General features: G+C 43.0%; 1 protein-coding gene across 8 annotated transcripts in view; it reads right to left on the bottom strand.

Moving 5' to 3' along the window:
• MTMR1 (myotubularin related protein 1) overlaps positions 1-26,952 on the bottom strand; it is a 492,625-nt gene that overhangs the window by 336,249 nt on the left and 129,424 nt on the right. For all 8 annotated transcript variants that reach the window (XM_078688654.1, XM_078688651.1, XM_078688648.1 and 5 more), the window contains one exon: positions 25,163-25,257. In XM_078688654.1, the coding sequence (XP_078544780.1) occupies positions 25,163-25,257 (95 nt within the window). The remainder of the gene's footprint in view (positions 1-25,162; positions 25,258-26,952) is intronic.

Here is a 26,952-nt window from a genome sequence, read left to right as displayed (position 1 = left end):
GACAACCCTGCCTAGTTCCCCTGTGTAGAGGAAATCTTCTGGATGTGTGACAATTGACATAAACTTGACCCCAGAGGTTAGTATAGAGCAATCAGACCCATTGAATAAATTTGGGACCAAAGCCGAAACGGAGTAGGACTTCAAAGAGTTACGACCATTCTATGGAGTTGAAGGCGAGTGTAGCGTCTAGGGAGAGAATAGCTGCGTCTTCTTGGAGATATGGTACTCTACTCATAACGTTATGGACCCTACGGAGATTGAGGGCCGTGTTACGGCCTGGAAGGAATCCAGACTGATCCTCGTGAATTAAGGAGGGGAGGACTGTCATGAGTCTGGTGGCGAGGAGTTTCGCCAGGATTTTCACCTCGGAGTTAAGGAGGGAAATTGGCCTATAAGAACTGCAATCAGTAGCTGGTTTATTAGGTTTGGGAATAACAACTATTGATGCCAATCGCTGGTCTAGCGGCAGGCATCCGGCATCACGGCTCTCCTCGAACATCGCCTTCAGGTGTGGGAGAATCTCACCCGCCATGCTCTTCAAAAATTCAGTAGGGACACCGTTTGGGCCCATAGCCTTACCTGATTGTATGGCGAACAATGCATTGCCAATCTCCTCAGTGGTGAGGTCTGCCTCTAACTCCTGCACGTCAGTTTCAGAAAGGGTGGGTAAGCGCATTTCATTTGAGAGTAGTCTAGACTCTTCGGCATTATAGTGTGCCCTGGCTGTATATACTCCCTCCAGGTGGGCAGCAAAGACCTCTGCTATTTCCCCGGGGTCTGTGATAAAAGAGTTGCCTGGTCTGGTCAATTCCGGGATCCATCTGGAGCCTTACTCGTGTTTTTCGAGCCATGCCAGCATTTTACCTGCTCTGTCCCCTAGTTCATACACTCGGTGGTGAGTCTTTAAAAGCTTGGCCTGCGCTTTCTCCAGGGCTAGTGCTTTATATTCTAGTTGTTTCGTTCAGAGACGAGTTGCCGTCTCTTCTGAGGGGTTTGCGTTGTGGGTCGACTCTAAGTGGACTAGGTCCACCTCAGCCTAGATTAGGTGTTCACTTTGTTTGTGTATGTAGCCAGTTTTAAGAGCGAACGCCTTCCCTTTGAGTACAGCCTTATAGGCCTCCCATATAATTATAGCCGACTTCACTGATCCGATATTTTCTGTCAAGTAATATTCCGTGTGTTCTAGCAGGCAGTCTTTTATGTCGGGGATTTTTAGAAGCCAAGGGGTTATGATATGGGGCCACGGGATCTCTGGCGATGGTATGTAAATTCTACAAGAAATGGGGAGTGGTCCGAGATGCCTCTGGGGAGCCCCTTGGGTGGCGGAAAAGCTCTATATCAGTCGTGGGGGGAAAAAATAATCTATGCGAGAGCTACTATTATGGGCATTAGAGTAATGTGTGAAGTAAGAAGTAGTCGGGTGAAACGAACGCCATATATCTTCGAGTCCCATCGCCTGCATGAACTCTAGGAGAGCAGAGCCCTGCCTGTGTGACGTACGCTGGGGGTGTCGATCTAGGGCATCGTTCATTGTCATATTAAAGTCACCTCCAATAAGCAGGGGTCCGTGTGGGAGATCTAGTATTAGTTGCTGCAGGGCCTGCAATGAGTCTGTTCCCAAGGTTGGGGGAATGTAAACCGAGATAACATTTAACGGTTTTCCTTCCCAAATGGCCTCTAGCACAGCAAAGCGGCCGAGCGGGTCAGCCCATGTCTTTGTACATGTCAGTGCAACATTTTTACGAACAAGGATACCGGCCCCTCTGGAGCCGGAGGTAAATCCAGGGTGTACGAGCAATTTGTAATCCCCCAGGTGCAGTGCTTGACATGTGTTACCCATCAAGTGCGTTTCTTGGAGGAAAACCAGATCCGGGGCGTGACGTTTGAGAAATTGCATGACTAACCCTCTCTTTATCCTACTGCCTAGGCCATTGACATTCCATGTCATGAGGGAGAGAGACGTAACCAGGGAGGGTGTCATGGTGGCTTAAAGAAAGGACGATATTCACGGAGTATAGGTCCTTGAGTAACAGAGTGGTATTCAGAGCTGATAGCGGATCTGAACCGGTCGATGGCAGAGTCCAGGGGAGACCAGGTGCATCCTAGTGATGAGTATGGAATGCCTTGCGAGGGCACGTAACGCTGTGTAGTAAGCTCCATGTCTAAAAAAAACTCTGCAGCCTAAAAACAAAGACAAAAACAATACTAAAGTCATACCAAACAAGGAGGGATATTTCTGAAGGAGCAGTGAAGTGTGAGAAGGAAAGACTCTGCTGAAAACACAAAAAGAAACCAATAAATCCAGAACAGAACAACTCAAAACCCCCCTCCCTCCCATTCCAACCCCCCACCCAGCCCCCCTGCCCGCGGATTTGTAACTATCCACTCACCACCTAGGCAGAGTGCCTGTCGCCCTCCCAAACATGTACGGGGTGTGTGGAGAGCCATAGTTGCCCTCGCCCAAGAGTGACGAATAGTTGAGTCTAGTGCAATATCCATAAACATGTATCAACAATAATTTCACATAGTACATTAAGCAATGACATAACCTGGGCGCTCCTCGGCGTCTGGACCGCAGAGAGTAGTAATCAAGGCAGCTGAAGTGGAGACAAAGTCAGATTGTCCTCGGCCACTCAGGGTCAGAAGACTCCAGCCGTACAATTTGAGTCTCAGGACAGCGTTCCATTGGTGACGAAAATGAACAGGTCGCTGGTGGGTTCACATGTCTTCTTGAATGCCCTCAGAGAACAGATCTTGACTTTCCGGGGGCACACCAGGATCAGCATGGTCGGTCGATCCGCGGCGAGGACGCTGAGTGGCCCCCGATTGACGCCACCCTTCGAGCCAATCCCTAGTTTCTTCAGGTGACGAAAAGAACCAAGTTTTCCAGTCCGACTCCACTCGTAGCTTGGCGGGGAATAACATAGCGTACTTAATGTCTTTAGCACGGAGTGTCTTTTTGACTTCGAGGAAGCTACGCCTACGAGCCTGAACCTTCACAGTGAAGTCGGGAATGAAAGTTATCTGGGTGTTCTCCAATCGTACGGGTGGACCTGCTCGCGCCATTTGAAGGATGACATCCCGGTCTCGAAAGTTAAACACCCGGGCAATAATTGGATGGGGGGGAGCGCCCACCTTCGGCCTCCCCCCAGGGACCCTATGTGCTCCTTCAATAGAGAAGTAGTTGGAGAGCTTTTTTGGCTGTAGGTTGTTTTGGATCAGGTTTTCGACAAAGAGGTCAGTGGAAGGCCCTTCCATTCGTTCAGGGACACCTAGGATGCGGAGGTTATTGCGCCTAGCGCATCCTTCATAGTCGTCCAGGAGCTCCCCCATTTGCGCCTGTTGTTTTTGGAGTTGGGCCAGTTGGTATTGGAGAGTAGAGGTGTCCCCAATGAGCGCCGTGGTTTTGACCTCTATGTCTCGCACCTTGGAGTCCATTTTTCGGAGGTCCGCCCGTAGTAGGGTAACCTCTATGTTAACCGAGTCTATTCGGGTCTCCAGTGACGAACGAATCCCAGCTATTGCTTCCATAACGTCTTCCAGCTTGGGGGTACGTGGTGCCGGGGGGGGGGGGGGTAGTTGTAGTTTTGGGCGCATTTTTAGGGTTCGCCTCTTTGGACTCCGCTTTAGAACCCCACAAGAGTTTGTTGATTTGTCTCTGATTAGATGGTCGGTTGCCCTTACTGGAGGCCATGTTGGGGCGTCGATACGCCCAGCGCAGTCTGGTGTTGCGGGCCTAGGAGTAGTCAACGGAAACAGATCCCCCCCCTTCTGATCCAGGTTGGTCGACACCCCCCCGCCAGGCCAAGGGCACTGGGGAGATGATGGCCCAGGTGGGGACAGGGGAGAAGGAGCAAGGTATCCCCTGAAGGTCGGGGAGTAGAAAGGCGTCGCTTATTCAGCAGTAGATCCCAGATCTGTCCTCCTAAGTCGTGCAAGCCCCCAGACCAGTGCACCTTGTACCAGTCCATCTCTCTTATGTACGCCGAAGTTAAAATATACGCTAAATAGCTGATGCAATGCCTGGCCCATGTGTTGGGCCACCTGGCCCACCCAGACCAATGTGGATTCATCCCCCGCCAAGTAAATAGACACTGCATCCTTAGAGTCCACCTTACCCTGGCCAGAATCCAGAAACTACACTCCACTATGGCAGATATGCTTCTGGATTTTGAGAAGGCATTTGATTCCCTATGCTGGACCTTTATCCAGGAGGTGTTGGCCAAATTCTGCTGGGGCACAGGTTCCGAGCCTACATCCATACCTTGTGCGGGTGGAAGGTGTACTCTCCCCCAGATATCCTATTTGGCGAGGCACCAGGCAGGGATGTCCTCTGTCAACCCTTATTTTTGCCCTAGCCATTAAACCCCTCACCTCACTGATACGCTGGGATGCCCAAGTTTGGGGAGTTGACTACTGGAGGACAGAATACCCCTATGTTACAATGAGGTTCTTCTGTTGTGGCTTGTCCAGCTGAAACAGGAGCATACCTTCTTTCAATCTGTGACGTCTTCGAGGACACAACAGTTCTGACAATGAACTGGCCCAAGTCTTTGCTGATCCCTCTTAGCGGCGACAACGCTGACGAGACCTGGCATGCGGTCCTGCTGATATGGCATCTAAGCTTTCACTACCTAGGAATTTACATGACATGGGAGCAGGACCTGACCTAAGTCCCCTTACCTGGGCTGTTCGGGTGGACCTAAACAAATGGATCAAACTTCCACTTCATGTGCTTGGCAGAGTGGACCCATATAAAATGATGGTCCTCTCACGCCTCCTTTACATCCTATGGAATTTACCCTTTCCCACCCAGTGGTTCGGAGCCATGACCTCCCTAGAGTGGAAATTCCTATGGGACAACAAACCCCCAGGATCTCCTTCAACAAATGTCTCTGTTCTGCATACAAGGGTGGCCTGGCAATGGCCGGACACTGCCTCTATTATTGGGCAGCACATACCGTTGTGAATGACTGGAGCGTGGGCGGACCTGGCCTCAAGACTACAGGTCTCCCTAGTCGGTTAGGACAATCTGGAAGGGCAACCACATGAATTTAACCTCCACAAAAAACTGTTCTTTTGTTACCTCCAACTCTGCAACGCACTCCCTGGATAAAGGTAAGAACTGGCCAGACTCCCCTGATTACAACCTCCTGGTGGTCAGGCCCCTTATAGGTCCATTATTAAAGGGTAAATGCAATGTATCCCGAGCAAAATCAAACAATGTACAAATCATCAATCAAAATAAAGCATCATATTCCAAGATAGGTGTCAGTCTTCTTCTTTAATGTTCACTACAGCATCTCTTTGATTGCTAGCCAACACGTGTTTCGTTTAATTTTAGCAGTTTATGCATTTAGACTTCATGAGGGCAGCACATATATTTACGAAACTGGCGACACCACTGACTCTCTGTTCCGAGTGGCGCAATGAATGAGTAAGTTTGAAGTTATAAAGTCGATTCAACGAAGAAATAGCACCTCAATTTATAGAATAAACGAAACCCTCGTCAGGGCAAAGTCCGGTCACAACATCGAGTACGTTTCTTATTTCCAATACCGGTGGCAGCACGAGTACGGCGTTTCGTTTATTCTATAAATTGAGGTGCTACTTCTTCGTTGAATCGACTTTTTAACTTCAAACTTACTAATTCATTGCGCCACTCGGAACAGAGAGTCAGTGGTGTCGCCAGTTTCGTAAATATATGTGCTTCCCTGATGAAGTCTAAATGCATAAACTGCTAAAATTAGACGAAACACGTTTTGGCTAGCAATCAAAGAGATGCTGTAGTGAACATTAACGAAGAAGACTGACACCTATCTTGGAATATGATGCTTTATTTTGATTGATGATTTGTACATTGTTTGATTTTGCTCGGTATACATTGCCTTTATTCTTGTTGATGTGGTTTTACTACCTTATATGATGACAGTTAGATAGACGTCATTCCTATCTCTAGTAGCAGCCCTAATAAGTTTCATCTAATATTGTTGACAATAGAGCGCAAGCACATAACCTTCTATCTATTGCTTTTTCATTTTATTTTTTTCCATTATTAAAGGGGGTATATCTCAGGTTTACAGGGCTTTGGTCTTCTCACTCCCCCTGTACACTATCACCCTTGAGGGAGCATTAGGAGGGATGGTTGGGCCCGTTGAAGGAGGTGGAGGGGGAGAAGCTTGTATGGCACCCCATACCTGGATGTACGTTAGTACAACGCGATCTTTTAGATCGCGGTACTTTACAACACTGCCTTTACAACGCAAGTCGTTACAACGACTTGCGTTGGTGTGCGTGGATTGTGGATTATTATAATTTTATACACTAACACCAGCCCACGTAACAGTAGGGAAGGTGTTGGAATATAAATGTACAATATTCCTTATACAACAGCGCCATCCAGCGCAAGTCGTAGTAACGACTTGCGTTGTAATGGCATCGTTGTAAAGGTACTGCGGTGTAAACACCCCGTTGTAAACGATGTTCCCCCCCGTACCTTTGCCATTTCTGCCCGGTTATGCCTGATCCAGTTGAAATTTCAGCACACCTAAGCGCCCATGGAGATCTCAAAGGCTTCCCGACCCGCCTGCGCTTGATGTGGGAGGATTCTGGGGATTTCTACCACATCATCTGGAAGTGCCCCATTATCCATAAATACTGGTTGCCTAGTTTTGTGACTTTGTCTGAGGTGCTGGGTTAGAACATCGCAGAATCCCCCAAGGTCATGTTGTTTTATCTGGTGGATAGTCTGGGGGAGTGGGAGGGGGTAGAGGGGACCACACGCTGGTGGGCCTGGGAACACTTCTGGCGAAAGAGATGTGGACAAATACTGGATGCTACCAGAGGCTCCAATATTGAGGAAGTGGAGGGCGGGCATGGACCGCTATGCAAAGTTGGAGGAGCCAATATACTGGGACCGAGGATGCCCCAAGAAACACTCAGATATGAAGGAAATGATGGTCTTGTTATGCATTAAACACCAGGTCTATGTTTATCGCAGGAGGTGCGGTGGGTTGAATGTGGGTGTTGTCCGAGAATGTAAATGCAATCACCGGAGCAGATCGGCAATGTTCTGCGCCCTCAATAAAGCCAATAAAGTGTTGCTCTAAAAAATATAAAGATCAGGACAGCATACGATTCAACAAGCAAAACCACACATGAGCACACCCTGTACATTTAATTCATGCAAGTAAACTGTATTCCCAATATGTGGTCTGACACCCTGTGATGACCTTTGACTGCAATTATTTTAACTGACTTTAGTGTGTTATTTTATCCTAGCCTGAATGTATGAAGGTCCTGCATATGCCTGGCTTCTCTTACAAGTTTCTTTCTTGTAATCTTGCTGTCTTTCAGTGGGAGCTGTCATGGAGTAGGACAGCCTTGCCAAGAACAGAGGTGTGGAATGTACTTTTTGGTCTCGAAATGCAGTGTTGAGGGCAGTGATGCGCACATTTGCTCGGTGTTGTACATTGAGAGATGAAGTATGTGGATCTATAAGCAGTTGTACACAATTGTGCATTGTGTTGTACATTGATGAGAATTATGAAGTTCTTACTATTGGCTTTGACATGGCCTCATGTCATCCTTTTTCCTGACTCTGCCTTGCTTCAGCTTTTCTGCGTGCACAGCAGTGCTTGCAAGTTGTTTGAGTTATTCACGTTCAAGGATTGTTTTTTGTTTAATGTACTCTGAAAGGCTTTGTGAGCTTGGTCAAGATAAAGGCTGGAACATGCGAGATTTGGAGAAGGGGACGTGAGAACACCTTCCCGCCATGGGAATGCTTGCTTGGTACCTGGTCAGTTCTGGTAAGATTCCTCTGGCACAGGGGGGGGGGTCTCTCCCGAACCTTCTAGTGTGCTTTGAGATTATAAAGCTAAGGGTTGATTCAGGAACCAGGAGTTTGGAATCCAAGTGGGGACGGACGGGTCTACCTTGGAGCATTGACCCTGCTTGCTGAGGCTCTCAATCACAGGTGTTTAACTTACCCAGCCAGGAGTGTGCTGAGATGCAGTGTTTGCACCAGGTGAAGTATTGAGTTTTGGTTATTGCAATTGTGATGTTTGGACAGTGGCTTTGATCATTTGATGTGTTTTCTTTGTGATGTGTGGGTGAGTCAAGGTGCACCTTCAAAGTAATCATTTGATGCATATATATCTTTATGATCTCTTGCAGGGCGTCCAGTATATTTGCTTGAGTCTTATTTCATATTATTTGCTGCTTGTTTATTCATCAGTATTATTCATGCATTATATTTACCAAGTGTGTTATTATTGCTTGCATATAAACATATATATCTCTTTGTGTATTTTAATGTTCTGAATTTGGCATCCGGGAAAGCCCTTCTGTTAGAGAGCATTGTGTAAAATAAAACCCCAAGCCTTATTCTAAAAGAGAGAGAGTCCTTGCATTTTGTAAAATAAAACCCTTTTTAAAGGTGTTGTTTGTTTTGTGTTAGAGTCTTTTGCTTCGCCGGGTGTTGAGCCATCGTGTGGGAGCTGTATTATTCGATAGTGTGGTGAAGACAGGGTTCTGCGTGCACACATTGCTATGTTAGCATAAGCGTATTAGCAGTTTAAACCCCATTTTGCGACTTTGCAGCTTTTGCACACGACACTACATGTAACTGTTGTTGTAAGTTAAACTGCTTGATTTTCTTCACATGAGAATGGTCTGGTTTTCACCTCCCTAGACTTACACCGCGACCTTAGTCTGTACACTGTGTGCAGAAGTCTTCAAGGTCATAATAACAATGTATGCTGTTGATTCAGGTTGATCGGTCCCCGCTCTAGACACAACATGCACACGGCTGCAGATAACTGAAATTCGAGTGCCTCTAATATTGCACTGCATGCATGATTCAGGCACATGGAGAAAAAACCTTTCCAATGAAAGAGAGCTTTGCTGAACCTGAGATGTGATTCAACTCTGCTGATCTTGGGGGTATGGGGTTCCCCATTTAAGCCTAAGAGACCTTCTATTATTATAAAACCGATTTCATAGCAGTTTACAAGGTACTATAAAACCTGTTTCCACGATCATTGTAACATGATTCCTCCCTTTGTGTTTTATGGAATTGTAACAATGCTGATTGTTTTATTTCTAATCATATGCCTGCTTATGTTAGCCAAAATACTGCATTTGAGGGCACGTAGTTAAAAATAAACATTTTAAACTTTTCTGTGTCTCTGATTACTCACGTGGACTGGTATGAGAATAAAAACAAAAGAGTGTTCTTGATTCCCAGCATTCCTGAGAGTACCCTAACAAAAACAAAAGAGTGTTCTTGATTCCCAGCATTCCTGAGAGTACCCTAAGTTGCGTGTTCTGGGTTGTCTAATCATTGGTAGCTTCGCTGTAGTACGGAGAGCTAATGAGACACTGATGCTAGTTGGATAGGGTTCTGGGTACTGAGGTGAGTTTTTTGGTACACCACTATTCACTGAGGTCCTGGTTTCTTGTGCATAGTTCTGTGCATGTGCAGAATCCCCGCAACAATAGGTGCAAGTGAGACAATTGGGGTCACTTGCCAGGATTTGAAAAGAAAATTAAAAGGGGAAAATGCTTTCTAAAGTGCCAATGTTTACAGTTGCAGAGTCCCAGATGCCAACTGAGTTACTTGAGAGGGAAATTGTCTCTCTTAAAGAGGGAGAACAACTTGGAATTTCAAATAGAAACAGTGGTGTCATTTTGAATGCATTGTTTAGCATCTATAAAAAATGTGAACATTTAGAAAATGAATGTAGTAAGCTGAGACGAGAGTTGGCTGACGCTCAGTTTGAAAACAAGTATTTGAAAAAAAGAGTTAAACATGTACCAAGCTCTTAAGCCGTTTGTTTTGCAAGGCTGTTTAGATAGCCAGGATGAGTCATATGGGAAAAATTTGAATTTAGAGATGTTGCCAGTTAATCTGCAGGTCTCAGAAAAGGTTTTAAATAATTCTTTTGAGGATGTTGCTCAGCCAGTAATGAATTTGAACCGAGAAAATGGGAATGTGCAGGAAGATAAACAGACCAGTCTCTTAGAATTAGTGATTGCTGGTTGCAGGTATAAATGAGACATGTCAGTAAATGATGAATCTTGCTCTACATGGAAAGACGCCTTCTTAAAAAAAAAATATGCAACAATGTGCTTTTGAATCTTCACAACAGACTGTGCAGAATGTTTTTAAAATGTGGTCAATTCAGAAAGGAGACAGTGAATTTGATGTGCCAGTTCAGGAGCAATGTGCTATTTTTAGTACTTGTGAAACACAGGGAAAGAAAAGTATACTTTTAAAGTTGTGGACTGTAACATTTTCAGATGCTGGACAAATACAGATGCTTTTGTGCTTTTGCGCATTGAAAGACACTGGGTAGATGACAATAAGACATACTGTAATTTTCACTTTAAAAACTTTTCAAATGCAATGGGAAGAAGCAACTGTTATTAGGTGGTATATACAGAGACTGCAGTTTTGCATGAACAGTTTGTGCCGGTCCCAATAGAAAGTCCAGGGGTGGTATTTGAGACACAGGATTCCCCAGTGAAGTGGTAGATTGTACTGCAAAGTGCAGCTACTGTGCATGTTTATGGTCCTATACATTCACTAGACAGAACCTTAAATTCCCTTACAGATGAAAAGGCTAAAATCTTGGAGACAGAGGTGGTGACACACAATTCAGATTTGGTGTGCATGACTAAATGAGGACAACTAGGAAAGCAAGAACATACAAACAGGTGAGCAGAGAATGAAGGGATGCATATCCCACTAGATTTACCTAGAACTGTGATTCTTATGTGTCAGTATGCACAAGCCAGATCAGTTCCACAAAAGGAGAAGGGCGAGTTGAAGAAAGGAAAATTACCAGAGCAGATGGACTGCCGTGGGCTTCTGCCAATTGATAAAGGGAGCACGTATTCAGCAGTGAGTGGAAGAATAGTCAGTAGGGAGACTGCCCCAGCCCTTCTTACTTTGCAGGGAAAAGGGGAGTTTAATCATAATACCAAGAATTCAGAGGCTATAGCTTGGGTAGAATTCTCAGATAATTCCCCAGAGCCAGCAAAGAACCGTGCAGACAGGAATGATAATATTGTGCCTTCAAACTCAAAACAGAGAAAGGAAAAGGTGCGCTTTTTGAAAAATGTATTTTTTGTTTGCAAGAAGAGTGATGCTTGTTTCTTTTCCAGGTCATTATACTGTGATGTGTTGGTGTGCCTGATGTTCTTGTTCGTGTTTGTGTACTCCTTGTGGGTGTGGGACTCCTCCCCTCCCCAACCTTGGAGAGATTACCGGACGGTGCAAGCTGACATGCTGTGGCTGAACAAACAAGACAGACCTACGAAGCCAAGAATCTTGAACTGATTTTATAAACATGAAGTACAATGTTCGGTTATCATTTTAAATGCAAGAAGGCTGTGTGCCTTTCACACAGAAGGACATTATTCGTTTTGCAAAAACTGGTCAATGAGACAACAAAAAGAATTGTGCATATGAAATTAGAGAAGATGTTTTTTGAGTTAAAGATAAAAGGTGTTGATGTTACCTTTATTGTTTAGCACAAGCTATATAAGTTTGGCTACTTCAACAGTGGAAGTTCCAGTATTAGCCATTTGAGACATTAGGTGCATTACTGAGTCCATAAGCTTGATTCTATTTGTGCATTTATTTTGTGTATCCATCATACATTTATTCTTGCTAAATATCCAGATATGCATGAGCTACTTTTACATGCTTTGAAATGATTACATGCTTTTATAATTTCACTGTTTTAATTTGTGTTTCAATTATACATGTGCTTTCAGTTCAGCACATGAGTCTATAATCTTCCTGCTTTAACATGAGTTTCAATCATGGTTGTGATTTCAGTTAAAAAGTTCAGTTTTTCAATCATAGTTCTGCTTTCACTTAAGAAATTCCAATTTCTGATATACGTATGTAATGATAGTCAAAGGTCATGGGGTGGAATGTAGTGCTAGAGGAACTCTTGTGGTCTGACACGCTGTGATGACCTTTGACTGCCATTATTTTAACTGACTTTAGTGTGTGATTTTATCCTAACCTGAACGTACGATGGTCCTGCATATTCCTTGCTTCTCTTACAAGTTTCTTTCTTGTTATCTTGCTGCCTTTCAGTGAGAGCTGTCGCGGAGTAGGGCAGCCTTGCCAAGAACTGAGGTGTGGAATGTACTTTTTGGTCTTGAAATGCAGTGTTGTGGGCAGTGATGCACAGACATTTGCTCTGTGTTGTACATTGAGAGATGAAGTATGGGAATCTATAAGCAGTTGTGCACTGTGTTGTACACTGATGAGAATAATGAAGTTCTTACTATTGGCTTTGACATAGCCTCATGTCATCCTTTTTCCTGACTCTGCCTTGCTTCAGCTTTTCTGCGTGCACAGCAGTGCTTGCAAGTTGTTTGGGTTATTCACGTTCATGGATTGATTTTTGTTTAATGTACCCTGAAAGGCTTTGTGTGATTTGTCAAGATAAAGGCTGGAACATGCGCGATTTGGAGAAGGGGACGTGAGAACTCCTTCCTGCCATGGTAATGCTTGCTTGGAATCTGGCCAGTTCTGGTAAGATTCCTCTGGCCCGGTGGGAGGTCTTTCCGGAACCTTCTAGTGTGCTTTGAGATCATAAAGCTGAGGGTTATTGACTCAGAAACCGGGAGTTTGGAATCCGAGTGGGGGACAGAAGAGTCTACCTTGGAGCGTGGACCCTGGTTGCTGAGGCTCTCAATCACAGCTGTTTAACTTCCCTAGTCAGGAGTGGGCTGAGATGCAGTGTTTGCACCAGGGGAAGTATTGAGTTTTGGTTATTGCCATTGTGATGTTTGGCCTGTGGCTTTGATCATTTGATGTGTTTTCTTTGTGATGTGTGAGTGAGTCAAGGTGCACCTCCAAAGTAATCATTTGATGTATATATATCTTTCTGATCTCTTGAAGGACGTCCAGTATATTTGCTTGAGTCTTATTTCATATTATTTGCTGCTTGTTTATTCATCTGTATTATTCATGCATTATATTTACTAAGTGTGTTATTATTGCTGGCATATAAACATATATATCTCTGTGTATTTTAATGTTCTGCATTTGGCATCTGGGAAAGCCTTTCTGTTAGAGAGCATTGCGTAAAATAAAACCCCATGCCTTATTCTAAAAGAGAGAGAGTCCTTGCATTTTGTAAAATAAAACCCTTTTCTAAAGGTGTTGTTTGTTTTGTGTTAAAGTCCTTTGCTTCGCCGGGTGTTGAGCTCTCGTGTGGGAGCTGTATTATTTGATAGGCGCAAGCAAGACATGACTTTCATTTACAGAGTGCTCCAGTGATAACAGGTGAATGGTGCCTTCCAGTAGCATCAACGATACATCTTTAGAACAGTTCAAATCACTTTTTGGTTTAATTATATAGTATTCGTCTTTTTTTTTTTTTTTTTTTAAAAGGTACCCGGTGCTTCAAAATTCATTTATTTTGCAAGAGGGAGGGACAGGAAACTGGTGTGGGTGAAGTTCAAGGTTTTAATATGAAATCCTCTAAGCATACTAAACATTCCGGGCTGAACTAAAACAAGTTGGACATTTACACCCATAAATGTGCTTCTCCTTAAAAGTCTAAATGTGGCACTTTAAGGTATTCCAAAACATTCCCAGTATAATGCTAAGAAAGCAGTTTTACGAGCCAGTTTCAAGGCATACTCCTGAGAAAGTCATGTGGCACAGTACAACTCTGCATTGGGGGAAACAAACCAGCTGTGCAGATCTTATTATTTGACCGGAAAACTTTTCACCAGGTAGAGAAACTCCTTTACCTACTCCCCCACAAAGTTTGGGGATAGTCAGTTTATCTTGCCTCTCAAGAAGGAGAATTATTCCAGATCTTTGCTGGAGAAATTCTTAAATTTGGACCACTTCCCCCACCCCTTGTGTGGGGATTACTGCTGCATGATTGTACATAGGGGAGGTGCACCTTCAGACAGCACAACACATTATGCCAATCTTTGAATATATGACAAGCATTAAGGGAGCCATTTTCCTCTCTAAACCTAGGTTCATTGTCCTTAATGGTCATGTGACTCGGTTCCAATAAAATCTGACTCAAAACAACGCTTTTAGTACTATGCAGTTTTATTAGTAGCAATTTATGTATTGAAACAAGGAAATTAAATTTAAAAACTGTAGTGGCGCAGAGGGGAACGCGGAGGAGCAATCAAAGCTAATTCTCCTTCAATCTTAAACAAGTAATTTGGTAATGTATGATGTGTGGACGCTCAGAAGTGGCAACAGGGTGGTACGGATGTAGAGGCAAGCCCACAGCATGAAAGACGTCCATTATAAGTCTTTCTCCATTAGGCAATTAATTTTCTTGCATCTACCAACTACTCAATTACTTTTTTTAATCTAAATATGCTATAAACATAGCTTCACCAAAATAAAACATCCTGCCTTAATGTGTCAATAACTGAGTAAGTATTTAGTAAATATAAAAACTGTAAAACTGAAATAGTGTAAGAAATCTACTGAATTCCTGATTTTTCTTAAGAAAAGAAAATTGTACTCACCCTGTAAGCATTTATTCATGGCATTTAGTACTGAAGATTCAAATGCTCTGCATACTCATTCCATCTAGTGTTGGACACGGACGTGTGTAATTTGTTTTTCTTCAAAGAAGTGTTTTGAGCTGCAAGGTATAGTAATTCCTCCTATTTTTGGTAATGTTCATGGGCATCGGCTTGACTGTTACATTGTCTTTTTCTGCACAGTGGGTGAGGTTTAAATGGAGCAAACGAGAGACAAAGGAAAATGGCCATCTGCAACAACCTGAGGCTTCTGGAGAGGAAGGATGGATGCCATCGACAGCACTACATGCCACAAACAGATGCTTACAAAGTAAGTAACATTTTCTGTTCGTGGCATGTGTAGCTTTAAATCCACATGCTGTATAGACTGTAAAGCAGTTCTCTCCTAAGCGATAGCTAGCGGATAGGATGCAACAGAAGACTGGCAAGTGTACTTGTTGGAAAGCTAAGACAATCCCACAGTAATGGTTGGTGAAAGTTTGTGGGGTAGACCAAGAAGCTATCTTACATGTCAGCTATAAGGATGTCGCCTAGGAAAGCCGAGGATGCCCCCTTTTTGTGTAAAGAGTGAGGTCTGAATGGTGAAAGCAATTGCCTCTTGGCTTGGAGTAACAGGTTTTTGAATGGATTTACCAATTACCGGGCTCTACCCGCTTTGGAGAGAATACTGCCTTTGCGTAGTTTTAAGAAAGAGACCTTAAGCTGTTGTGTTTAGCAGAAGGGTTTTGTCCTATCAGTGTAATACATGAAGGCCCTCTTAATGTCTAGCGTGTGAAGTGCCCTCTCGTCTGTGGTATTTGAGTGTGAAAAGAATGCCTGGTGTTCAATGGTTTGATTAAAATGGAAAGAAGATACTACCTGGATTTGTCCAAAGGACGATCTTTGGGCACCTGAAAAAAGGGTTCCTGTAAGGTGAGAGCTTGAAGCCTGAGAGAGGTTATGGCCACTAAGAGGGCCACCTTCCAAAAGAGGAACTGCAGTGAGCACGAATGGAGGGGATTCGAAATGAGGGACCATGATTTGTGTGAGAACAATGTTGAGGTTCCATAAAAGGGAAGGGAGTACACTTGATGGAATAGCTTGTTTAAGTCCTTCCATGAAGGCCTTGATGACAGGGATCCTGAACAGTGAAGTGTATTCCCTATTCTGAAGCCAGGCAGCAACTGTGTAAAGATCCACTCACAAATTCCTCATGTAGGTGAAGGTGGAACAACATTCTGCATTTTTTTAATTATGTCAAATAACGAAGGTTAATAGGATAACAAAACCAAAAATAATGACTGAGCACTTAAGGAAAAACAGAGGTAACTTAACTCAAATTCCCTGTGAATGGACTTGTGTATATAAAACATAGTCAACCAAACCAGACAGCGTTACACAATCCAGTACTGAAAAATGTAATTAGTAACATTAAAATCAGGCTTCCTCTTGTACTTGTGCCATACAGAAAAAAAGATTACCAATAAGCATAATGCAACAGGAGATCAAAGTTCATAAAAAAATAGGCAGGCAGTCTAGATATTCCGGTTCAAATGCAATATCCTTATGGATGGAGATTTAGACAGCGCTGAAGAGCGGCTGAATTTGCGATGTGGTCTTAAGCCTCGTGAGGAACACTCTGTGTTTTTAAGGTGCAGCCTGGATAAATCCATTGGGTGGTGTTGGAACCCCAGGTGGCGTGCTTACTGCGCCACGGCCTGATGAAGCGCACAGGCCAGCACGAAGCAATGCAGTCAGGCACAACAGCTCAAGATATAACTAGTAGCAGTTATGCGCGAAGCCTGCAAGGGAGCCTGAGAGAGCGGTGCAACACTGTGAGGCATAAATAACATATTTTCTTAAAGTCAAAAATGTTTAATTAGAGATCTGGAAATGCACAGGAGAATCAAACCATGGAGAGGATAACCTGCAATTAATTAGGTTATCAAATAATCCTTCAAGTAATCCACAAAAGAATGCAGATATAGAGCCAGAGAGGAGTCAAGCGCACAAGTTCTTTTCGGATACGTAGGGGAAAGAAAATGCTACGCGCAGAGTCTTTAATGATAAGAGCAGGAAATACTCCTCTAAGCGAAGTGGCACGCAAAATCACTCACCACTTGAATGAATAATCTTTGTCATAGTTGTTTTAGGTGCTCTTGCCTAGTTATTGACACTGTAAAAATCCACTCACAAAGTCCTTGTGTAGGTTCAAATCTTCTTTATATATAGAGAACCTCATCCACACAGCTGTGCATTTCAGGTCTGGCTCAACTGACATAGACTGGTACTTTCAAGTCAGATCATCACCTACCTGGAATGTCCACAACATTATATTACAATACAGTGCACATGCAGATATTTAATGAAAGAATTACCACAACCTGCAGCTAAATTAAGTCCGATAGAAGTGTAGGCAAGGGATGACATTTGCAAATGAAGAGGTTAGCAGACTGTGTCTTGGATTGTCATCTTGAGAGGATCAATGTGTTTGTGGAGACAGTAGTGGGCAAATAGTTTCCATTTGACCACTCAGTAGGCCCGCACTGTGGGCCTGTGGGCATCCTTGCGGATGGTTGGTCATACACTCAGGATGCAGATTGAGGTAGTCAAACTCTAGGACTTCAGGTGCCAAATCACGAGATTAAGCTGCCTGGGGTTCGGGTGCCAGACTGTGTCCTGGTTTTGGGTGACAAGGACTAGCCGGTTCGGCAGCTTCTCGTTGGGATCTAAGAACAGGTGGAGAAAGTGGTAAACCAGGGTTGCAGGGCAAAGGTGGAAGCTACCAGGATGAGAGTGAGGGATGTATGCCGAAGTCTACAAACCATGAATGGAAGGAGTAGGAGAGTAGGAGAGGTGGAAAGGCATAGGCAAATATCCCTAACCAGATTATCCATAGTGCATTGCCAATGGACCGAGGGTGTGGGAACCTGGAGGTGAAGCTTGGGTATTTTGCATTTTTGGTAGTAGCGAAAAGGTCTACGTTAGGAAAACCCCAACGATGGAAGTACGAGAGTAGAACATGCACGTGAAGTTTACACTCAGGGACTTGTTGAATCCTGATGATCAGTTCAGCAAAGTAGTTGACGACTCCCGGCAAGTACCGAGCCAGTAGATGGACTTTGTGTTGGAGTGCCCACTGCCAAATGGCCTGAGCTAATGCTGACAGCTGTGCAGAGTGAAGGCCACCCTGTTTCAGGAGGTAGCACATGGCGGCCATGTTGTCTATGTGGATGGGGGCCACCTTGTGTTGAATGTGGCAGAAGAAGGCTTTGAATGCTAGCTGGATGGCCAGTAGTTCTAGGTGGTTGTTGTGGAGACCCAGATGGCGTGGTGCCCATATACCCTGAACGGTCATGTCCTGTTAATTTGACCCCTTGTTAGGTAAGAGTCCATCAAGATGTCCATTTGGCAGTACTAGGTCGAGAAAAAGCCAGATCTGCAACGGATTGTTGCCCAAATCAACACAAGATCTTCCCAGTGACCATTCACTTGTGACCATTGTGCAGCTAGACACTGTTGCAATGGACGCATGAGTAATCTGGAATGGCGATCTATGGCAATACAGGAGGTCATCATGCTGAGGAGGCACAAAACTGTCCTGACCATTATTTAGCGAGCTAGCTGAAAAGGGGCCAGTAACGACTGCTTAGCTGCGATAGGCTTATCCGGTGACTGAGCTAAGGACTGCCCCTTACAAGGCCTAATCCGGAAAGGGCTGAAGATGGGACTTTACTGTGTTGAAGGTGAATTCTAAATTGTGCAATATGTCCATGGTGGTCTGGGTCTGAGTCAAGCACGGTGATTTGTTTGCATTCTTGATCGGCCAGTCATCAAAGTAAAGGTAAACGTGTATGCTGGTCCTTCCGAGAAGGGCGGCTACCACAGCAAGATATTTTGTGAACACCCTGGAGTTGACCACAAAGAGTGGCACTTTGAATTGAAAATGCTGGACACTTACCACGAACCGGCAATGTGAAAGTTGGATCGGGATGTGAAAATAGCTGTCTTTCAGGTCAAGTGCGGTCATGAAGTTGCCTTGCTGTAGTAGAGGAAGAACATCCTAGAGCGGGACCATGTGGAAGTGCTGTGACAAGATGTATTTGTTGAGGGGCCTGAGTTAGAGTATAGGCCAGAGTAACACGTTCTTCTTGGGAATAAAGAAGTACAGGGCAGTACCTTTGCTGCGTTATTGTGGCAACACAGGCTCTATGATACCTCACAAATGAGACCCTCGACCCTCGACTTCCTCATGAAAGAGGAGCTGATGTTCTGGGGGAGGGTGTATCTGTGGAAAGGGATGTTTGGTTGGGTTGGATGGGAGGTGATCTCTTTCCACTATGCAAGAAACCCTGCAGTTTACCCCCCCCCCCCCCCCAACAGGTGTAGTGTGAATGGGGAAACTGGAGAATTCGTCACACAGTCTTTTCCCTGCCCCTGGAGTTGTTACCCCTGTAGCCCCTTGAAGAGATCTGTGAAGGGGGTCTGCTGTGGCCTCTGATAGGAGGTAGTCGCTTATGAGGAGGCGGTCTTGGCACCCCCACTATACTGGGACCTCCAAAAGGAACCCCGGGGAGAAGGCGTCTGGGGAGCCCCCATTGCCTTAGCCATATCTGTGTCCTTTTTTTAGCCTTTTGATCATCTTGTCAACCTGTGATCTGAAGAGCTGCTCCCCATCGAAGAACAGGTTGAGCAGATACTGCTGTATTTTCTGACTTGAAGCAAGAGACGACCAGCCAGGCATGGTGCTGAATAAGGACTCTGGAGTGGTTACCCTTTGCTGCAGTATAAGCGGCATCCAAGGCACACCGAATGAAGGTGTTCAAGGTGATCTTCCTCCAAGCAACAAGCTCATGCCATATTTCATATACTGTTTCAAGAGGTATTCGAGGAGCTCCTCCATCTTGTCCCAGTGGGCCCGATTATAACTGGAAAATAGACCAACAGAATTGGCAATGCACCAATGGATCACTGACTGAGCGGGGACCTGCTTACCAGGGCCATGGGTCGTAGAGCAAGCCGATCGCATTGCTACCGCAATGTCTTTTTGGAGCAGAAGGTGAGGCAGGTGGAGCCAGAGGTCTCGTGCTCCGGGGACAGCGAGTATTGAAATGGATATCTTTCCTTCACTCAGACATTTTCGAGGGAAAAGACAAAGTAGAAAGCCTTGAACGGGGCAAAGGTCCTGAGGAGGATGTCGAGCAGAACCATGGCACTGAGCTCAACCAAGGTCACGACGACACTGACAGGTACTACAAGCACTTATTATTTTCACCAATAGGAATAGAGAATCCTAAAGCAACCGATGACGAACACTAAGGTTTTGACCCAGAGTTCAGTGGAAACACACCCAAATAACAGCAGAGAACAATAATCTAATAATGAAGCTGATGCTAATGTGCATTACAAGTATTAGGAGTCACTATATCTCTTGACTCAAAAGACCTCATCGAAGAAAAAAACTGTTGCACACATCTGAGGCCAACACTAGATGTAAGGAATATGCAGAGCATGAGTATCTACAGCTACACATGCCATAAACACATATTTTTTACTATAAACTCTGTGTGGGTCTTAGGCTATCTATTAATTTGTTATTGTGGACTGTTGTTCTCTGCATCTAGAATATGGGCTTTTACAGTTGAAAGGGCCAATCACCTGGAAAGATCTGGCTCTCAATGCCGGACAGAGTGAATTCATTACTGTGAGGTGGATCAGTTAATCCGAGAATGAAACTAGTACAGGGACATCACAAATGAAGTTGAGAGCGATAAGTGGGGGCACTGTTTGGAATAGCTCTAAGAACCTTGGCAGAAACTTGTATTGTTCCCCGTTTTTGCAAGACCAGTATCTAGCTTTGGATCAGTTTGCAGTGATGGGCGAGTTTCAGGCTAATTTGCGGTACACATTAGTGAGTAAGATGAAGAATCTGATGAGAGAAGCAGACATATTGATTGGGGAGTTCAAGCAGGCTATTGCAGTGGCTTGTTCTGCTCATAAATAGAGTGTTGACAAGGGATTTGTTAGTCTGGTGGAACAGGTGACTGCAGATTCTCTTTATACTGAGTGGCTTATTCAGGTCACTCTTATAGTAAGGAAAGATTCTAACTGAACACTGTTTATAAAAAAAGAATGGGCTTTGGGAGAGGGTGTCTGGATGGTGTAGGGGAAGTTTGAGAAAGCAGATGAGGCTTGAAGATAGATTATTTCAGTTCTTTACAAAGTTGAGCTGTGGGAAATACCATCTCTTGTCAAACTGAAATGAGACAGTCTGAGATTCTGGATTAAAGGAGGGGTGTGAAGCAGGGTTTGGGAGGTGTGGGGGGTGAAGCTCCGAGTGTATTGTAGAGGGCCCCCCTGGATACTTGAGTTACACTGATAGGCAGGTGGATCAGCCCATGGTCTATTAACCATACTAACTGATTAACATTACTGTATTTACTTATTGTGAATAAAGGTTACTCTAAACCTACTGTGTGCTGTAAAGTACTGTCCCAAGGTTAATCTTACCAACATCAGAATCAAAATACTTTAGTCTAACTGAAACCCCAATTATAAATATTTCCTTTGATTATAACAAGAGACGCACTTTACGGAACAAGTTGGCTTTGGTGCATACTTGCCTAAAAAACATTTTCTACTTGGAGCATTTGGAATTTGCCAGAAATTAAATGCTACTTTCCACTTCTGTCAATTCAAAAGAAAAGTGCAAAATTCAAGTATGGCATCATTGTGATTCTACAGATTTCTTCTATAAATAGTTCCACCACAAACATGATCTACCCATCATCAGAGGTGCACAAACTTATCACGCAGCACAGATTGAGGATTAGATGCCATACACTGAGTCCTCATCTATTGGCTCACTATTTACAGAAAAAGTACACACCTGATGACATACAATGGTTGGTTCTATACAAAGCACAACTAGAACAGAGAGGTGATAATTGAAAACTCCTCTTTGAGAATAAAGAAGCACTTGTATTGGACTTATTAATGCAGTATGACAAGAACTAAAAGAAAAAGAAAAGATGGTAAGCCATTTATTCTCTTGCACACGACACAGTTAGTTCCACTTAAAATAGGACAACAACCAGCTGCGCAAATATCGCCTATCAGTTCACCACACCAAATCTCCCCTGTAGCGGCATTTCAATTTTCAATATGAATTGTTCAGTTCTTTGAGGGGGGATAACACACAGACGTTACCTGCTGGTGGGGACCAAACTTTACCTCAGTTTGAGTTAGATATACCATTTACAAACTGGATTTGGATACATTTGTGCCCTGCCGTAACCTGAAAGATGCCGATTTACGATTAAAAGCTGCTCGATAGAGGGTCTTTGCGTGGCATCATATGCTTTGAGAATTGACTTTGAGGCCAGTGTGGCAGAAAACTTCCATTTATTGACTTTGCTACAGTATTGGATTTATAATACGAAACGTTTAAAGGAAAACCGATGTGCAGACGTGACTTCAGTACCAAGATATAATTGCAAATAATTTTTCTTGATCAGGACAAACTTTATCCAGACCTCGTTGCTCCGACCTGCCAAATTAAATGCGTTTTTCGAATTTTGACCATATCTTTCCGTTGAAGCCTTTAAAAAGTCGTAATTTTGCAACGAAACACGTGTCGGCTGTAGCTGTTTCAATGTTGTAACTACAGAACAACTGTTATAAAGATCGTTTGTTGAGCAGAATTTAGTACACTAAATTTTGTATTAAAATAATTTTGCTGATTGGGACCAACCAGCTGTTTACTTGCCTTGTGCTGTGCTTTGTCTATGTTTCACAGTTCTTTGAGCATGTTTGAAAGAAATAAGGTGTGATTATGTTTTTTTTTTTCATGTTATTTATTTCAGCATTTAACCATGAACATCACACATTGTTAATCAAGTTCCAGAATGATATAGTGTAAAATGTCCGTTGTCAGAGTACCATCAGTAAATGTATTTCTTGTGTATAACCCATACAATTGTCAAATACGTGCTATGAACATTGCTGTACTACCTACTAACAATTCAATAACCTTCTTTCGAAATGGCACAGCTGAGTTCAAATGACGTATGAGGGTATGTTCACGTCCTTTTCATCATCGCCACCTTTTTCTTTGATTTTTTTTTGTGTGAGGCCAAGACAGTTCCATTGACCGCACTCCACTCCAACTTTTCTTGTGCAAGTTATAGTGCCACTGAATAGTTTGATTGAAACTTTCACAGAACATCTTGGCTGATACCTACGTCTGAAAGATGTAATTTTTTAGTCACATTATTACCTTTATTTTTGTTTTGCCGCCTGAGGAGGTGTAATTATTTGGGATATGCCTTCAATTTTAAAAACTTCCACTGCATTGATTCAGTCTCTTTGAAGAATTTCTATAGCGAGTTAAACATACTATATTAGTCTCCATAACGAGTACTTTTTAAGGTGTGATCGACCTTGACATTTATATAAAAAAATCTTTCATGTCCATCAGTCCTGACAAAAGGACTTGAGGTGTATTTGCTGTTATAGGATGATGACTGACCAGTTGGAAGCACTAACAATATTAAAACTATGTGCAATGGATAAAAGACTGGTAGACAGCCATATCTGTAACTGATGAACATTTAAATAACAGGGTATTTGGTTCTGTAAGCTTCTGCAGAACAAGATAGAAAATGTAAACATGTGTAACATAATGTCTTAACTGTGGAACTTCAAGTGTAGTGTAGTTCCTATATTCCCAATAGGCTCTGCGCATTGGAATAACAAACAGCAGTTTAGACGTAGGACTGAGGCCATCTAGGTCTCTACTGACTATGTTAGACTTATTTAGGTTTGCCAGCTAGCTTAGAGGTCACTAGAAACTTTCTCGAATGTTCAGGAAAGAGTTAACTCTCCTGATTTAGACAAGAAGGGATTCATTTCTGACAACCGCATAAACATGACAACTTTGCTCCCTCAGAATAAAGAGTATATCTCTAGAGTCGTGTGAAAACAATAGACAGCTATTTCACTCAGTCAATCGTGCATGCTTAATTTCACCAGAGTGCAGAGAAATAGAGAGACGGACGTTTTCAATTAAAGTTGTTATTTATTGAGCAGTCTTCTTTCTCATGCAAGAGAAATGAGTTGACACAATTGTAATACTTATCATGAAGTAAAGTGCGTACAGTAAAAGGAGTATTATGAAATAATACTGTAAAAGCATTGATATGGTTTCTTAGCCATATGATACTTTAAAACGGATAAAATATATACATACATAAAAACATTGACTAACGTACTCAACTGGTGCTTCTAAGATACGCCTACCCGGTGTACCTGACCTAATACGTGGGAAGGAGTAAGTAAGTTGCAGTTTAAGTTAAGTTGGTTTTTTGCCAAGAATCTGAATCAAGAATTCTCTTAAGGGTTTAATCAGCTCCGTACCTTGGTTCTAGAATGAAGGAGGTCTTGTATCTCTCTCTCAGGACTCGATCTCCCAGAAACCCGCAAGGGTGACTGGAAACACCGGAGCTGGAATTTCTCGGCAGGAGAAAAGACAGCGTCTCTCTCACTGCGTCAAATGGGAGGGCCGGCTTCCTTCGGCTCTCGCATCAGCTGGGTTTCGGGCAAGTAGATAGCCGCTCTGCTCCAAACCACCTTGTGTTTTCTTAAGGCAACGTTGGTATATATATACCTGAAAGGTGCCGGGTTTGACGTAAGATTGGACATAAGACGTCACTAAGAACTAACAGTTCTTTCTGGACTCCAGGAGTTCTTGTGCAAATCAAAACAAAAGCAGGGGGAATTCCCGGGCTGCTGGAGGCTTGGTTTGTTTAAAGAACGCGTTGTACTTTCTAGGAGTCTATGGGAGTAGCCTTGCAGTATTTGGACTGCATTGGCTATTACAAAATATGGATATGATTCTTATACCTTTATAAGGATAATATTTGTTATAACCATATAAGGGCATAAATCAGGAATATCGAATTAGAGTCCTAGATAGAATCACAACACAAGGTATATTGAATCGCAAATATGTAATATATATTTCGAATGCATAATTTTGAGAGACATTTCTTTTAAGGATAAGCATTCAATGTTGATACCTTGTGTTAAGAATAGCATTCAATTTTACAGTGATTGAATGCTGATTTGGAAAGCCAGGGGTGATTGAGGTGTATCTCAAGAAAGTTTATTTAGCCACGTCTAATTATTTTATGAGGGTATGGGCTGTGTAGTAAATGAAGGATATGAAAGAAATAGTGATACAGCTGAAGTTTAGGCTTTGTCCTCCTGACAATATAAATTATTAAAATGTGATCCCTTGCTGGGTCCAATGTTATTTGCTTCTGAAACCATGTAAGGCACTTCAGGTGAAAGGGCTGGTGACTGAAACATCAACGAACTAAAGTTTAATATTTAGATATTCAGAGCTTCAACATCTTTGGAACAATCAGTATTGTTTCCATACAACTGCTGTTCAAGGGAGAAAAGGTTTAGCTCAATTTCCTCAACTGTCCTCCTGCAACTCTCTTATAGCCAATTATGCCCACCTATCATCTCCAAACCCTTGATAGTTTTGTGACATGTTGCACTGTACAAATACACAAAATAAATCAAAAGAATGAAAGGTAAGAGAATCTGCACAACTCACCCTCTCAGCGCTCTTGAAGTACATTTTGAAGTCAGTGACGGTTAGTGTTCCACTCACTGCACCCATAAAGGGGCAGATATACATCACGTCTTTCACTGTGGAAAAGCAAAGCTTTCAGGAGTTAATGCAGAGGTTATGATATGGTTATGCAATGAAGATTAAATATTCAGCTAATTTCTCTGCAGCTTCAGACAAAAGTGCCTTTGGTCATTAGAACCATTTTTAAAAACTAAATGTGCAAAACTGAGATTATATACTAATGGACAGTATATAAAATATCACCATTGACACAAACAATACGATGCATTCTTTAATTTATTCTTTATATTGATGATAGTTTCGATAGCAGATGAGGGGGAAGGTTGCCTAATTCTGGAGTGGATTGTGGGAGCAAATAACATCCAGGACTGTGCCATATACATAACAGACACTTGAATTCTTTCAGGATTACGCAACAACATACAGCTATCCTTAAAGTAGGCAGTGGTAGCAGGATTGCTTAGAAGCCAAGGGAAAGGGCTACTGAAGGACACTGTAGAAACATGTTGAACCTCAGTTTGTATTGTATTTCCTTATTCATTGATTTAGTTTTTGCATACACACCAATGATACCCAACTAGGGCCAGAGCTACATTGAGGCCATTCCTGGAAGGCAGCTGCACATTGGCTAAAAGATGGTGTTAGATTGAACAACATGACATCTTGTAGCCGTTTTCTTATGTGAAATGGAGCTTGCTCTTGGGGCCATACAAATTATTGCTTCAGATTGGCATCTAAATAATGGTGGGTCTTATATCCTCTGTGTTTTGGCAGTCATGTACAGCGTTGGTCTTGGGAGGAACCGACTAAGCCTGATTGTAACCAAAAAAAGCTAAATTGAAAGGAACTGACAGGAATAAATAATTTTCACTCTTACTTTTGCTGACATCTAGTTGCACAAACAATTGCAGAAACTGAACTTAGTGAAAAGCTAAGAGGTTCCCGTAGGCAACAGTCGCAGGATCTGACCAAAGCTCTCAGACCTTTAGCAATGGCTAAATGTCCAATTAAATTTTCATCCATCAGAAACCTTGGAATCCTAGCTAACATAAGTAAACCTTATTTGCAAACTGTTTATTAAAGTCACTGAATGGGAGAACATTCACTGCATATAATTGTATTATCAAGCAGAAAGCTTAGTACTAAATTCGAATTCTATTCCATCAACATGTGCCTACGTCTCATGGAGCAGAAGAGGAAATAAGCAAAATTGACAACTTCATATGTGTTCCTAAATCTAACTCCTGATTTCATGCTATTAAGAGTTCAGGTTTCGTGCAAACTAGGACTTTTATTGTAATAGAATATATTTTTCCCTTTTACTCAAGAGATGATTGTGTCCACGTGATAAATTCTGCCCTTCAGATTAGACTATGGCTACAGCTTCTCTCCTCGCCCTAGGGCAATGCACCTGAAATTACTAAGAGAACTCAATTTTTTAAGTGCAAAAGTATGCACTTTTAACGTGGCCTCATACTTAGACTAAGAGAGAGAAATCGCCTTGTTCTTAAAGATCCCACAGAGCACATATGAGAGGCAGACCCATTTTGGTACTGTGTACATAACTATGTAATTCCTTTACTTTGTGGATCATTTGGAGTATAGATGAACATCAGACCATTTGAAGGTATGTGAGGACCTAGATATCCATACAGGTTCACTGTTGACAGGCTAGATTTACTGAAAACACCAAACCTCTCTCACCCAAATTAGGGAACAAAAAATTCCCTAATGCTCAACTTCTTCATTGG

The sequence above is a fragment of the Lissotriton helveticus genome, chromosome 4_1 (genome assembly GCF_964261635.1).
Source record: "Lissotriton helveticus chromosome 4_1, aLisHel1.1, whole genome shotgun sequence".
NCBI lineage: Eukaryota > Metazoa > Chordata > Amphibia > Caudata > Salamandridae > Lissotriton > Lissotriton helveticus.
Note: the sequence above shows the minus strand (reverse complement) of the source record. Positions and strands in the feature narration are given on the sequence as shown.